This window comes from Ictalurus punctatus, chromosome 1 (assembly GCF_001660625.3).
Source record: "Ictalurus punctatus breed USDA103 chromosome 1, Coco_2.0, whole genome shotgun sequence".
NCBI lineage: Eukaryota > Metazoa > Chordata > Actinopteri > Siluriformes > Ictaluridae > Ictalurus > Ictalurus punctatus.
In genome coordinates this window covers 25,334,068-25,350,682 of record NC_030416.2, presented here as the reverse complement: position 1 = coordinate 25,350,682, position 16,615 = coordinate 25,334,068, and the positions used below count along the sequence as shown (strand labels likewise).

Below are 16,615 nucleotides of genomic sequence, written 5' to 3'. Positions count from 1 at the left end.
CTGAATATGGCTAAAAGTTTCTCACAAATCTTGTCATGGTAGCTACATGGTTGTGTTCCTGTGCTGTTTGCTCAACGTGTTTGTGCTAAGCTCCAGATCGCAATCCTGACCAGGACCAAGTAAATAAATAATGAATAAATGTATGAATAAATGAATGAGTGCTAATATTGTAAACCAATTTAAAAGATGAAGCAATTCTTGCTAACCACGAACTGCACAAATCTACCCATTTGTGAGGGACACAACACAAGACACAGGTTGTAAACAATTAATACATATATTTTTTTTTGTTCCTGAAAATTAGTATCTAACAATTATATGATGGATTACATTCCACTTTGAGCCCTTTCAAAGTTCTCAATGACGAGACAGACAGGTGAAGGAAACAAGAAAAAGAAACATTAATACTAGGTAAATAAAGAAAATTCTCTTGTAATTCCTTGCCATTTGCACTTGCTGAATACCTCCAAATACTTATGAGTAACGCAAGAATTTCAGCTCAAGCAGCCAGGCAACTCACATAATTACAAACATGTGATTACGTGCTGGTTTTGGTGTAGGTTTAAAGCCAGACAAGCGGTCCACGCAATAGCAGGAGCCATCTTCATCACACTGACTTGTGGTCCAACAAGTGCAAGCATTCTCAGGCATGTTCAGCTACTCTTGTATGAAGACTGGTCACAACACCGGTCTTTACTCCACTGCCAATCCTGCATGTGCTGACCCTGACCTCGGTCGGGCGAACACACAATAAAGTGCCGGCAGCTGATCCGTAGATGTTCAGGAGACACACAAATGCAGAAGAGCTGGAGCTCAGCATTACTGCCAAAACGTCTACACAGGCATAGTACAATAAAGATGGACCGAGAGGCAATGATTAGACAGACATTGTACAGCAGTTCATCTGGTCTGTGGTTATTCAAAAGTAAAAATCACAATACAAACTACTTTCTAAATAACAAAATGCTTGCCTTTTGAGATTCGTTTTTTCTCATTGCATATAAAGGTAGAGCTCTGGAACAGTCTAGACCGTAGGTCCCAAAATCATTTAATTTCCCTTTTCAATGTCAGTTCTAGAAAAGTGATATGACATCAAGTCCTTACTGAGAGACAAAGTTAACAAAATTAACAAAAGCAGATTAATCCTGCATGTTCAATTGTGATTCCACCTGAAGCCCATGCTCTCAATTATACCTTAGCACAGGTAGATCATAACAGTCTTACAATATTAGAAATGATATATTATACCCAAAATTCAAAAGTATTAGTGCATTTAGTCATGTGTGATTCAAATGTAGAACAAGGCATGGTTGTATGGAGGTTACTTCCTCATAATGCTCTGCATCTCAATTCCTGTTTGAGACATGGGTGTGACCAAACAGGCCACTGAAGTGTAGCCCCACTGCAATAAAAGCACGAGGAGGAGGAGGGCATTGGCTCCTGCTGACGTTTAGGGCCCAGTTCAGCTGTGCAGCACGATGTCAACCACTGGACTACAGTGCCGAGCCAACAAGATCTACAGATAATTACTATCGGGATAGCACTGAAAAACTAAAAAAACTAAACAAAACAAAACTGTGCACTGGGACATCTGGACTAAAGGATCTTTCACCAAAAACAAACAAACAAACAAACAAACAAAAAAACGTTATCTACTTTTGTTATATTTAAACAGATCTCTGATCATTTTATGCTTTAAGAGAGTCTCTCAATATAAAGTCTGATCTCAAGTGAGGCATTTCTAACTGCTAATAGGCCATAAAATGGCTTTAATAGGTTCAATAATGTCTACAGAAAAATATTTAAGAAGGCACCATGGCATTAAAGGCATTTGTCGGATTATATTTTGGGACTTCCTATGTAAATTACCACATTATATACATTTAAGAACTTCATATAACTCAAACACTTTTGATTTGTCATTAGCAAAGAGTATTATTAATTATTATTAAGGATTAACTAACAGGGAGATAACATTTTACATATACACCTAATAAATTTGCATCCTTTCTTTAGTTCTTCTGTTATCCCCACTGTAATCTTTACAGGTCCTGGTAGGGGTACAGCTAGAAAAAATACTGTCAGCACCGAAACAGCTGAGTGAACGCTTCCCTGTGGAAAAAGCAGTGTCATAGCAGAGTCTACGATTCATTGGGAAACAAAACAGTAATTTGGAAAGAAATCAGGGGGGTGGGAAACAACAAGACAATAAAATAAACTGTACATAGAGCGTGAAATTAGCAAATATGCTTGCTGTCTTTACACATCCATTCAGAGGTGTGCACTGGAGCAAAAAAAGTCGCAGTAGTGGGACATTTTTACTCTCTTGTGGGCAGTCTCATACGAAGCTTATGGAACAAAGAATACATTGATTAGCTTGGGAGCGTATTGGATGCAGGGTAGTACATGGTACACGTCTGGTGTAAAATGGGCATTATCCATCCATTCACCCATCAATTTTGATTTATCCTACTCAGTGTCGCTGTGAATTAAATTCGTATTTTATATATATTTTGGGAAAATTGACCAACTCAATTCATTAGAAAATATCATGGATGGGTACAAGCTAAATGAATTGTGGTTAGAAGGTGATTTTAGTCAGGCTTTCTGCAGGAGTGAATGGGATTGATCCAAATATTCTGAAGGAGCGAGTGGGATTGATTAGAATTCCTACAGTTGTTTCAATGTTATCTGCAAAAGGCTAAGTGAGCCTGCAAGTAATATTTTTTTCTGAATGCAGGAACTTAGGATTCATACTGCAGTTCGCCTATATGCCTATGGTGTCTACATTTTCAGGGTAAATTTATTATGCCATTTCATTAATGTTGTACTAAAAATAAAATCACCATAAACCTTCATGGAATCTTTGTTAATTTCAAAGCCTTTAAGGAAAAACAAGACACTAAAGCACTGGAACCTGAACTGAAGATAATGTTCCTAAAATAGCAAAAGTGAAGGTTTTCAGTCACTGCTATCGTCTTCATCCTCATCCTCAGAGATGTTGTTGGTGCGGCTGTACGAGTTCGAGCGAGGTGGCAGCGTAGCCCCTGTGGAGAGCTGCTCGTAGCAGAACTCACATACACGCACAGGCTTAGATGACTGGCTGGGCAACAGGAACTTCTTCTCGGAGCAAGGGCCACACACGACGAAGCCGCACTTCCTGCAGTGGTGGCGTCTGCTGACCGGTGTGAACTTCACCTTTTGGCATCGCATGCACACTGACGCCTCTGAGTCGGGCACCCATACGGCTGCGTGCTCGCCCGTGGGCGACTTGCCGCTCTTCTCCAGCAGGTCCGACACACACTTGTTGATGTGGTTCATCCACTCGGACTTCTCTGTGGCTGTCGCGGCGTACACCGCAAACGACTTGGTTGGTGTTTTGATGAGCCAACCATTACGAAGCTCGCCCTCATCAGCCACAGTGTCGATAGTAACGCTCTCCAGTGGGATGATGTGCTGCTTGTTGTACTTCTTCTTCTGGATGACGATGTTGCCGTACACCAAAATGTCATTGAAAAGGAAAAATTGGCGAGCCTTGGGCTTTTTGCGGCACAGCTTGGTGAGCACGCCCTCCCCAATAAGCACTCTGCCCGGGATGGCCAGCGGTTGTCCAGCTGTGCCGAAGCAGCCCTCCACGACCGCAATGCGCTTGGAGTTAGCTTCGCTATTTGCCAAGCGATCCACCATCTTTCAGTAACCTAGAAATCCAGAGAGAAGAGAGAGGACCAATAAGTTACACAATAAATTAGCACTTCATTCAATTAAACTATACTTCTAGTGCTTTTATTTTAGCTACAGTGGTGTGAAAAGGTATTTGCCCCATCCTGATTTCTTCTGTTTGTGTGTCTCTCATACTAAATCGTTTTAGATCTTCAAACAAAATACAACATAAAACAAAGGCAACCTGAGTGAACACAGATTACAGTTTGATTGCTTTTTTTTTTTTTTTTTTTTTTTTTTAAAGATATCTAACACCTATTACCAATGTGAAAAACTAACTGCCCCCTTAAACTTAAAATCTAGTCGTGCCACCTTTAGCAGCAATAACTGCAACCAAACACTTCCAACTAAAAACTAGGATTTACTCCTATGCTTTGGATCATTGTCTTGCTGCATAATCCGGTTGTGCTTGAGTTTCAACTTACAGACTGAAGACCGGATATACTCCTTTAGGATTTTCTGGTAGAGAGCAGAATTCATGTTTCCCTCAATTACTGCAATTTGTCCAGACCCTGAAGCAACAAAGCATCCCCACATCATCACACTTCAATCCATGCTTCACCATAGGTATGATGTTCTTTTTTGTGGACTTCTGTGTTTGGTTTCTGCCAGATGTAACAGGACCGATTCTTCCAAACAGTTCCACTTTCAACTCATCAGTCCACAGAACATTCTCCCAAAAGGTTTCAGAATCATCAAGGTGTGTTTTGGCGAATTTCAGATGAACCTTAATGTTCTTCTGGGTTAGCAGTGGTTTTCACCTCACCACTCTTCCATGGATGCCATTCCCCCCCCCCCCAGAGTCTTTCTGATAGTGGAGTCATGGACATTGACCTTTATTTATGTAAGAGAGGTCTGTAGGTCATTTGACATTGTCCTTGGCTCTTTTGTGACTTGCTGGATGAGTCATTGCTGTGCTCTTGGAGGAATTTTCCCAGACTGATGTATTTCAATCACCTTCTTCCTCATAATTTCTGGAATTTCTTTCAACTCTGGCATAGTGTGTTACTGGCTAAGACATTTTAACCAACTTCATGCTGTTGAAAAATTTCTATTTAAGTGTTGATTTGATTGCAGAGGGTTTGCAGTAATCAGGCCTGGTTGCGTCTCGTCCAGCTGAACCCCATTATGTATGGGGTTTCATAGATTTCTGGAATTAGTAACTGAGGGGGCAAACACATTTTCACACAGGCCCAGTTGATACTGGATTACTTTTTTTGCTTCAACAAATAACTATCATTTAAAAACTGTATTTTGTGTTTACTCAGGTTGCCTTTGTTTTATCTTAGGTGTTGTTTTCATTTCTGAAACTATTTAGCATGAGATCTACACAAAAACAGAAGAAATCAGCAAATACTTTTTCACAGCACTGTATAATCAAAAAGAAGCTTTGTATATATCCAGACCTATAAGAAGCAAGCAAGATTAAAAACGAACGGTAAAAGTAAGTGCACGTCTTCTCTCGGTGATTAATAACGCATCAGATTCATGTCACAACAAAATTCAACTGGGTTCACAATTCATGCCAAAACTATTTAACACCTAACACAAATATCCAAACGGTTTAAATTTGATTACGCATGCATGGGGGTGTAGGTAACAGTCAATTTTCCTTTATGTCCATGTTGTACATTTAAAAATGAGTTGTCTAGAATGTCCCCACCTACAGATGTGGTAAACCAGAGAGCTGTCTATGCAGTGGAAGAAGGGACAACAGCTTTATATAAAAACACAGTATTAACATTTGTAATATTTCAAGAAACAAAAAATGTGTGAATTCCCAAAAGCAACAGAAATTCTTTGCTAATCTGGGTTCGGCCAGCTAAAAGTTGCAACAGCATGGCAGTTTGAAGGCTGTTCATAATTCCTCTTTCAAGCCATGACAGTTTTAATTTCAATGTGAGGTAATCACTCAACTGTCAACATGAATCACTACACCACTGCCAAAGGAGAAAGTGTTACCTTCAGAGTACGGTGTTTTCACTGATCCGCACTTCTACCAACGTTTAATTGTCCACACAGTAATGAAACAAATCTGTGAAGGCTGTATTTTACACACAGCATGAAAGTCTACTACACAAACAATAAAGAAATAAAAATGTAAAAGTCTGAAGATCGTAGTGATCTGATCTTTCACACCTCACCCACTACTCGAGTGCTAATGTTTTCAGATTCAAAACAAAACTCCTTGGGGAGAGTCCCACCAGGGGGCAATGAAGGGCCAACGTTTCGCAAGGCACTTTGCGTCTTGTGTGTCAATCTGGGTTTGGATTAGACTTCAAACTTTTACGGCCACTTATCTTACATTTGATAAATCACTGCTAATCATGACAAGTCTTTCATAACTTTTAGTTCCACTTTCTACTGAGCGTTTCTCACATTTCTGATCATGTGACCATATAGTATTGGAGGATTCGGGTTGTTCAAGTGAATCAGGAAAGTTGTTCCCTACAATAACATCACTTCGTTTTAAACTCTCATGGCAAATTGGGTCACTGTGGTGGCAATGTATTTAATAAAAGTTTGAGATCGCTGTTTAGGCAGCACTAGTGGACAGTTCCTCAGTAGTGTTTTTAAGATGCCCTTGTCGTCGTCTACCCCTCGTGGCATGGCAGTGGTGTAATATCTACATCACAAGCGGTCACATGTTACACAATGAACCAATTTTAAAACAGGACTGCACTTACCCTATGTACCAAGCTTGTTTGCTATATAAAACCCAGTTTGATTGTAGCGTGTTAGGAAATTCTTATGTTTTTAATAATATAGGATTACACTCTGGCTTACACATATATGCAGCGTTTTTCAGTTCAGGAAATGTAACTGTGTCAGATCGTAAACAGTTCTATGCAAGTTCTTCTCCTGAAGTCAACATTTATGCCGACTCTATCCCATCCAGGGGATCCAAGAAATGTCTCAAAGTAATACAGTATAGAACTACATTTAAGATTGCCATTGTGTTTCAAGGGGAAATGGTGAAGACAAGCCTCCTGCTTCTCAATTACTCAAATACACACTTAAAATGAGTAAAGGGTTTTTTTTCCCCCACTTTGGTCTGAGTTTTGGTGAAAACTAGGGGAACTCTGGCTGAAACCAGCTGCCTCTCAGCACCGCACAGAAATCAATCAGGAATATTTTCAGTCACTGTATTGTAAGCCAGGTTTTCATTTATATAGTATGCATCTTAATTCCATAGTAATTTTATATAGTATGCATCTTAATTACTTGTAGCATTTTACACAAGTCTGAAAGCATGCTTATGATTTAAAAAAAAATTTTTTTTTAAATAATAATCACACAGACAGGTTTCACCTACACAACGTTGGTGGTTCTAAACTGCTTTATCTTGGTACAATCATCAACTTAATGGAAAAGGTTAAAGCACCACACTTCATGAACAACACCGCAATCTAACCGAGTGCACCCACACCCACACAGGTACATGTGCAGGCTTGCTTACAAACTCACACATCTCACAGTGTGTGTAATGTTCCACGCCGTGCCCGGGATGACGGTACAGGATGGTAATACATCTCTTCTTTCCAGAGGTCAGGTCAGAGTAGGCCTAAGCAGTACTCATCCACGAGAGTGATAATGGTGTTCATGTTATTATGTGACGTCTGGGTCTGAACTGCAGAGGCTGCAAACTACATTTTAGATTGCAGTAACCCATGAGCCATTCAGTCTGCATTCAGGACAACTCCTTGGGGAGGCAGGAATACAGGTGGATATTTTATTCAAACTAATTCAAAGAGAACTAAAAGGATGACTGTGGTTTGATTTGCAAAGGTGAAGAATCTGATGTTGCTTATTGACAAGATAGAAACTAACAGACAAACGTTCCTTCATTCGTGTGGTGAAGCCTGCCAAATGTAGGGGTAAAATAAATAAATAAATAAATAAATAAATCTAAACTAAAGTTGACACATGTATTTAAACATTATGTGCTACTATGATTTCTGTAATAGTGCAGGCATGCTCACTCAGTAGTTGCCTTATAGTTGTGTATACTTTGAGTGTTACGACATGGATATTACAGACACTTAAAGTGGACTCACTGTATCTTTAAAAAGTCAACATCTAATCAAACGCAACATTACTAATGCATATAGCCTTTACCATTCTGGAGAGGGAAAGTTTTCCCTTAACTGCAAATATTCAATGGAAACTGCTTTTCCACTTAAAAAATAGACTTCTTTGATGGTTGAAAGCAAAGAAACCCTAATTTTCCTACTGCATAATTCACAAAGAAGGGATATAGCAGTTATTTTCAAATGACAAATAAGGAAAACATTCACATAAATTCTTTGGAAAACCCAACGGAGTTCACCACATATAACTCGGAGTCATGGAAATGACAGTTTTCCATCTCCAGCTCCTTACCTCAACCAAGTCAAGGCAAATGTGGAACAAGACATGTGGTGGCAAGAATCTCCACACAGTTGACTCACTTCCCTCTCTCAGAAGACATGAAAGTAACACATGGTAAACCAGTCAACCCTGAGAACTGAGCCGTAGAAACGTAAACATACAACAGAAAGCAAATCAAATCTTTAGGGGCCTGAAGAGACCGCATGATACCACCTTTCCTCTTCCAATACTGACACTCAAACCGTCAGCATCAGCAGATACACATCAATTCATACACATTTTCTTTAAAAAATAAATAAATAAAATTTACTAAGTTTAAAAATTTTTTTTTTTTGGACTGAAGCACTTCACACTCTTTCACACAAAATCACTTACATTGTAAATATAAAAAAATATAAGTATAAATATAATATAATAGAAAAAAAGTATATAATAAAAAAAGGCTCCAAAATTTCTAATTCCAAAAATTCCGATCTTCGCTGTTTCTGACAGGATCTGATAATCTGATCCACTGTTATTTTGCTATAATTAGCCTGATACAGATACTTGGTACGCATCACGTCAGTTCCATCTCTAGATGTGAGCATGATGTTTTCAGCACTTAAGTTTGTATATTGTATACATAAGTATAGAATAAAACATGACAGAGCATGCTTTTGTCATAAAAATAATCAACGATGCAAAGTGGAGGGCCATCGCCACAACAAATGTAATTATTTCCCCAAAATAACACGTCCACAAGACTTTTATTTCACAGCAATTTACCAACAATTTTGCCAACAGCATGTTTTACTAATTAATGAACAAAGTTTTTTTTTCATTCTTTGCAATAAAGCCGAAAAAAAAAAAAAAAAAAAAAAAAAACAACGTTATAAACTAGAAAGTACAAATTCCTCTTTGCTGTGGTGGAACACTGACCCTGATACTCGAGATTCCTTCCATAAATGCTTAATAAATCTCTCTCAACAGAAAGCTTCGCCATATCAATGATTAGATTCTTTCTTTTTTATATATATATATATATATATATATATATATATATATATATATATATATATATATATATAAATAAAAAATATTCACTGTGAATGAGATGTTACTGTAGAAATGACTGAGCGTATTAATACTGCCTCCTATCTGGCAATACTGCCAGAGCTGCTGTTATAGACAAAAAACAAGACCAATCGGAAATGAGAAGTGAACCCGTATACACTTGCATAACCCGCACAGTAATTACAACTTTGTATTAGACACATTATTGCAGATGAAAGTCCATTACAGCAGCGTCGGTATTTCTCTCACCGTTATCACTTCCAACGTAGAGCCTGAATACTTCAAGTTCTCAAACCTTCATGTATAATCAGCTCATAAATCAGAAAGTTGAGTCATTGTTAATTAAGAGCCAAGTTGCCTTCGGGGCATTCCTAAATATTAAAATGATACGACAACTGACAGAAGTAGTTATCCAGAAAAAGGCAAGTTATCATTCTGTTTATTTGAGTTTGATTCATTTAACGTAAATTATTGTACACTGTAGGCTACAATGAGAGCCACCACCGAAAGAGAGAAGCAGAAGTGGAACTGGCATTTCCATTGAAACACACTACAGTCTTCAGAGTGCCTGTTTCCCCTGTGTCTCTCTACACGTCAAATCAAAAATAATTAAGCTACTAATAATACACTGCCTCCATGCACTCCATCTGTAAAAGAACAGCAGGACAAGCGAGCACTGAAGCGAGATGCATCTAAAGCTAGAACACTATTCCCTGAAACACTGTGCTGCTTTTCACATTTTCACATTAAAAACTGTTAAGTAGTTTTAATCAACAAACCCAGGCTTTCACATGATACAGAGGTGTTAAGTACATTTCCATAACTGGTTCTACCTTACTGCGGCCGCCCCCACAACGCTGACAGCCTGTGTGAAACCTGCAGTCCTTGCTAGCCTTTGTTAAAATATCTCACTGAAAAAGTAAGGTGAGATAATCGGTCACGGCCAAAGCCCGCAGAAAGCAACAGACCATAATCTCGTCTGGCAAGAAATACTAGTGTGGTCGAAAGAGTTCAGAAATCTTGATACTGATTGGTCAGAAAGTGGTGATGAATTTTCTTTCACAGCGGCATGACAACAGTACTATAGCTGCAAAGCAAATCACAGGTTTATATTAGCGCCCTCTGAGGATAGTGTCTTTATACCGTGGGCTGTCTGAATACTCGATTCTGATTGGCTGCAAGGGGTGCATTCAAAACGTGTAATGCACAGGTAGTTCCAGTCGGTTTAATCACCGTCCCAAATGAATGCGCTGCCTATAATCAACTGTAACCATAGTAACATACAGTTACAGTTGCATACAGTAGTTAGTACAGACAAAGGTAATTCTCACACACGCGCGCGCACACACACACACACACACACACACACACACACACACACGATCTCTCTCTCTCATAGCTAATTATTATTCATTCAAATAAATGTAATCTTATTGCACTACTTTATCTCTGTGTATTATTTAGAGGCGGCAGAATTCTAGATCTAACGACCCGGATATAAAATAACTAACAAAAATTAACTGTTATTTTCATCCTTTCAGTCAAATTTTGAACTGCAAACATCAATGACAAGTTAGCAAGTGGTGGTAGTTACCATGGTATAAGTGAGATAATCCACGGCTAGGTGTGCGTTACACGATCTTAAAGCACTCTGTGGAGGCGACCACGTCGCCTAGTCGTTTTTTTCCATAGCAAAAACTGTTTTTATTTGTAGAAAGAACTGTTAAAATATATAGTGCATGATAAAATAAATGATGGTTTAAGCCATGACCTCAGGACAAAATGATTAAGTGGCTGAGAAAGCGAGTTGCAAAACTGATATCTGGTCTAAGATGCTTGTTTGTGTTTGACTGAGCCTCTCATTCTTACAGACACGCTACAGGCCCTTGTAGCTCTGTGGAGCTCTGTGAACATGGGCAGGAATGGGAGGTGGGCTCAAGTCATTCAAATATCTAAACCACAGCCATCCAACCAGATGTATTTTGGTGGCATGCAGAACAAATGATCATGTGATACGGTCATGCGCTGTTCTGACAGGTATTAAGCCACTGTAGGGGCAACTTTAGCCAACGTTTTTTTCCCCCCCTACATGTGCATCAAGCAACAGTAAGAAAACAGCAAGTCAAAAGTTAGAATTAGCAAAAGCTAATAAAGCTGAGTATTTAACAGCTCCTCAATTTCCAAAGAGACCACAGTCGTGCTTTCCATTGGCTCACAAGACCCAGGAAAATAAATTCACGGGTCAAAATTCACCTAGATAAAGTTCATGCAAATTGAAACCAGAAGTGCATGCCTCGTTCATGTGCCATGTACTTTCCCATTTCAGTGAACTGGCTTTTCTGCTGAGTGAATTTTATTCATGCTTATTCTGACCACTGCTTTAAACTGTATGGCTAATCTATACATGTTGACAGCTTTGTGATAGTAGCAGCTTTTATAAGGACTTGTATGGTGGATCTGCTACATAAATCAATTTTTGTTTAAAAAACAAAAGTGTGTCATTTTTGATATGTCGAAGCTTTCTGTAAGGCGATCTTTAGCATTTTTGGAGTCTCCAATATCAGTTCTTTGTAACAGTCTGAGGTAAAGCGATCATATTTCTGGCACAGGAAAGTCCTGAGGACTGAAGACTATGCACTTTATAGTCTCTCATCAACAAGCTGCATTTTTTCTGCATTATTAACTCCAAGATAAAGTAAATGAACTGTTTATAGCTGCTATAACTTGAGTGATAAGAATATCTAAAAGCAAAAGTCAAAAACAGAAATGTCATACAGAGGGTGAATCATCTCCAATCAGGACATTTGGTTAGTTTGATTTTGTTAATAATCTTATTAGTAGCTGTATTTTAAGGTAATAGACATACATCGTATAGGTGTGTGTGCACGTTTGTATGTGTGTTTGGTTGCACTGTAGTATTGATTCAGTTTGTCATCATATAACAAACTCCATTTTTTCCAGGATTATTTGAAATATTATTTGGATAATCAAATATTATGTGATTCAGAATGCAGCAGCATGCATCGTCTTCAACCAGCCCAAGAGAACCCATGTCACACCCCTCGTCATCTCCCTCCACTGGCTTCCTGTAGCCGCTCGTATCAAATTCAAGGCCTTGACGCTCACCTACAAGACCTTGTCTGAAACAGCATCCCCCTACCTCAACAGTCTCCTGAAGGCTTATGTTCCCTCACGCAATCTGCGATCAATCAATGACAGACGCTTAGTAGTACCTACTCAGCGTGGCTCAAGGTCCCTTTCCAAAACAAATCACATTATCTGTTCCTCAGCGGTGGAATGAACTTCCAACCTCAATCCGGACCGCAGAACCTGTCACTATCTTCAAAAAATGGCTAAAAGACACACCTCCTCTGTGAGCACCTAACTAACCCCTTAAAAAAAAACCCACAACACCACCACCTTACTCTGGTCTTACACCTCTACTCTGCACACTTTGCTTCTTCTAGAACTCAATTAAAGATCTTGTATAGTAGCACTACTTGTATTGTTCTCTGCTTGATATATCGCTTTGCTTGTATTTCCTCATTTGTAAGGCGCTTTGGATAAAAGCATCTGCTAAATGAATAAATGTAAATATTCCATGTTTCTTTACTGTTGATTTGTTGGAACGTGTATTTCTGATGAACATATTCTGACAACACAACACACACAACAAGGGACAGTTGAACAGTTGTATAAATTCTGTTTCAAGGACTGCTTCAAAACTAAAATGGAGTATAGGCCTGTCATGATAATCACGTTATCGACTAATTGTGAGATATATGGACATGACCTCGAGCATTTTTGCTGACCTCGATTTTCCCCTTTGTGTTTACATCCGCGTTTGTTTACATAAGAGTGAACGTCACCATCATCATTCGCGCTGCTTCAGTCCTCTCGTCTGCTCTAAGGCCGTCAAGTTAAAATTCGAACTTCGAATATTCGAAGCAAATCGGCCTGGCTATGCACGACATCAGAAATAAACAAAGTAGCACTTCTTACCTTTAAATAAGTTATGCTATAAGTGCATGAGTATTTGCTTTAGATCAAATCATCATACAGAAATATTCACTTGTTAAATCTAGAACACTGACTACAAATGGTTTATCAGACCCTCACAAGGATAAAGGCTTTACTGAAGATGAATGAATATATGATTGTGATATGAATCGCAAGGTGAAGAATCTGAAGTTGTTTATTGACTATATGGAAACTAACAAACGTATGCGTTAGAAATCATCCTTGTTGAGTAGGGCTGGATATTGCGACCAATTTGGCGATTCGATTCGTATTTATATGTTTTGATTCAATATCGATTAGTTATCAATATTTCATTTAAAATGTTAGTTTTGTAGACATGGAATCCATGTTTTAATATAAATGCTGGTAACTGAAACCCTCCTACTTAGCTATATTACTGATACACATTTACTTTAACAATAAGGTGCACACAATTATGTTTAACTACTTTTTACTTTTACTTTGAGTAACAAACATTGTAACAAGTGTGAAATCATAAATATGTCTATACAATGCACACAAGGTAAGCACAAACTGCACATTGCTGTAAAAAAAAAAAAAAAAAAAATTTAAACATTGCAACAGTGAAATTCATTAAAGTGCACCTATTATGGTTTTGAAACGTGCCTAATTTTGTTTTAAAGGCCTCATACAATAGATTTACATGCATCCAAGGTCAAAAAACACTTTAATGTGCTCATAAAATAAATTGCAGCATTACCAGGATTTCCAGAATACCACACGACTACAGCACTCTTACAATGCTCGGATCATCACTTTCCTAGGTGTTAGTCAGTTATTAGGCGTTGATCTGAATCATACTAAAGCACTATTGAATTATTAGATCGAATTGTTTAGAAGGTGTTGACTAATTTTGATATTAATACACTCGTTCTAAGCAACTGCTAATTCACAGTTAGACTTGTACAGCGGACGTGCTACAGAACCATAAAACTAATAATAAACTTCCTAAACTTTGTTAGAAGACATTTATTTAACATTTATGGAAAGGGTCTTCAGGGTCAGCGCCTTGTAACAGTCGGTAAGGTTTCTCTCATAAATTGGAGGCTACAGCCTGGAGATTCCTGAGGATGCTACCGCTTTAAGTACCATGAAATAGTTTTGGACCTCAATTCCACATGGACATTTTCGCTGTGGTTTCTGGGACTACGGTTGCTGTTATGGCCTTGAGACTGAAATTACTACATGCAGTTTTGCACTCAGGTCTCCTTTAATGAGCAGTGGACTAATTCAACAAAGACTTCATGTAAAAACCAGAATGAACTTTCTTTTACTTTCACACTATCCGTTGTTTCCCAGATGAGGACGGGTTCCCTTCTGAGTCTGGTTCCTTCTTCTCATTCATTAGTGTTTCCTTGCTCAATAGGGATAAATTCACACATTTAAAATCTGTATCCTGTGTTTATAGTTCTGTAAAGCAGCTTTGAGACAATGTCCATTATAAAAAGCGCTATACAAATAAAATGGAATTATATTGATATCCTTTCGTTAAACTGAACATCGATTAAAATGGGAGAATCGATATTTTTGACCCAGCCCTATTGTTGAGTAATGATGTTTATCTGTTTCTGGACGATGATAAAACGGAGATGTGCCTTTATCACTCCCAATGTGAGTAACGCACACTGCCGGCACCCTTCAGTAGCCTTAAAGTCGGTACAATAATCAGTTTCAGATACTAGAAAGACTTTTTGCCTGGCACACAAGCAGGAACTCAAAAAGGTCCTGTCAGATATTTTACAGCTGAGATTTCCTGTATTTTGTGCAAGTCATCACAAGTTCTCTTCTCAGCCTTTTCCCCCTTGGCCTCTGTCCCTGCCTTTTGGCAGACTGGCACAGAACCAAGGAAGGACGAAAGCTCAGGAAATTGTGTGAATGATTCCATGTGTGAACAAATCCCTGCACACAAATCGGTAATGTCTCTGCCTCTCCTAATGAAGATCTTGCTAAACCAGTTTTAAACAAAAATCATCCTAAAGCCATTGAGTATAAAATGACAGTAAATTCAATGCATGGTGTGTGTGTGTTTCTCTTAAGGCTGTGTGTGAGAGCAGCGTTCAGGGAGTCAGGGAAGGGAGCAGCAGCAGCAGGTGCAGAGCAGAGCTTCCACTCTCTGTGGAATGCTGATGCGTCATTAAAATCACAGTAGAAGGCTGATCCATCAGGGACTGTCCTCGCTCTATGAACCACTAGCTACAGCAACATACTCACGATCAGACTGTACACGGTCCTGCATCGAGAGCTTCAAAACATTCCCAAAATACTAATCAATCACTAAACATGTAGCTGCTTAAATAAAGTTTAGCACTAGTGATCTTCACATGACACACTCCAGCAACTAGAAACGGTTCTTCCACGCGCCAGCCGCCGCCACGCGTTTCTTCCACGCGCCAGCCGCCGCCACGCGCCAGCCGCCGCCACGCATTTCTTCCACGCGCCAGCCGCCGCCACGCGTTTCTTCCACGCGTTTCTTCCACACGCCAGCCGCCGCCACGCGTTTCTTCCACGCGTTTCTTCCACACGCCAGCCGCCGCCACGCGTTTCTTCCACGCGCCAGCCGCCGCCACGCGTTTCTTCCACGCGCCAGCCGCCGCCACGCGTTTCTTCCACGCGCCAGCCGCCGCCACGCGTTTCTTCCACGCGCCAGCCGCCGCCACGCGTTTCTTCCACGCGCCAGCCGCCGCCACGCGTTTCTTCCACGCGCCAGCCGCCGCCACGCGTTTCTTCCACGCTCCAGCCGCCGCCACGCGTTTCTTCCACGCTCCAACCACCAGCACGCGTTTATTTTACACTCCAACCACCAGCACGCGTTTATTTTACACTCCAACCACCAGCACGCGTTTATTTTACACTCCAACCACCAGCACGCGTTTATTTTACACTCCAACCACCAGCACGTGTTTCTTCTACTGAACATTGAATCATGATTTTCTTTATTCTTTTTAAACGTTAATTTAAAAATAAATAATGAATGTTTAAAATTCTCCTCATTGTTCTCTTCTGGTGGCCATGTGAACAGGTGCTTGAGTTGTCAAGGCAATAATTTCCCCCTGGATGAAGGTCTCGGACATCATGTGCTCCTCATTTACAGACCAGTAATGAATAAAACATGGTGGTGCCGTTTTAAGAAAAGTATTAATGATGGCGTGGTGTGATGTTTATTTTTCCTTTCCCCGCATCACGTACCCAATGACTTGTTTTTATCAATTTAAAATCGTTTAACGTTCTCATCAGCTTTTCTTTTTTCTTTCTCTTAAATAAAAAAAAAACACAAAAAAACACAGCTTGTCATGTTAGTCAGAAACCACAAATCCCTCAGTTCTGAAGATATTTCCTGTCAGAAAACTTAAAGAAACAGATTTACCAAAAATGCTAAATAAACGTGTCATCACAGAAAGTGTCACTGTATAAAACATATAGGAACAATAAC

At 39.4% G+C, this 16,615-nt stretch overlaps 1 protein-coding gene across 2 annotated transcripts in view; it reads right to left on the bottom strand.

Moving 5' to 3' along the window:
• Positions 1 to 258: 258 nt before the first annotated feature.
• Positions 259 to 16,615, bottom strand: part of plekhf2 (pleckstrin homology domain containing, family F (with FYVE domain) member 2) — a 32,031-nt gene continuing 15,674 nt past the window's right edge. The window contains exons 1-2 of one of the 2 annotated variants that reach the window (XM_053683285.1): positions 9,978 to 10,117; positions 259 to 3,698 (exon numbers count right to left, since the gene is read on the bottom strand). In XM_053683285.1, the coding sequence (XP_053539260.1) occupies positions 2,962 to 3,687 (726 nt within the window). In that variant the 5' untranslated portion in view covers positions 3,688 to 3,698; positions 9,978 to 10,117 and the 3' untranslated portion in view covers positions 259 to 2,961. Of the gene's footprint in view, positions 3,699 to 9,977; positions 10,118 to 16,615 lie in introns of those variants that run through there. The other variant, XM_017477709.3, reaches the window with a different exon arrangement.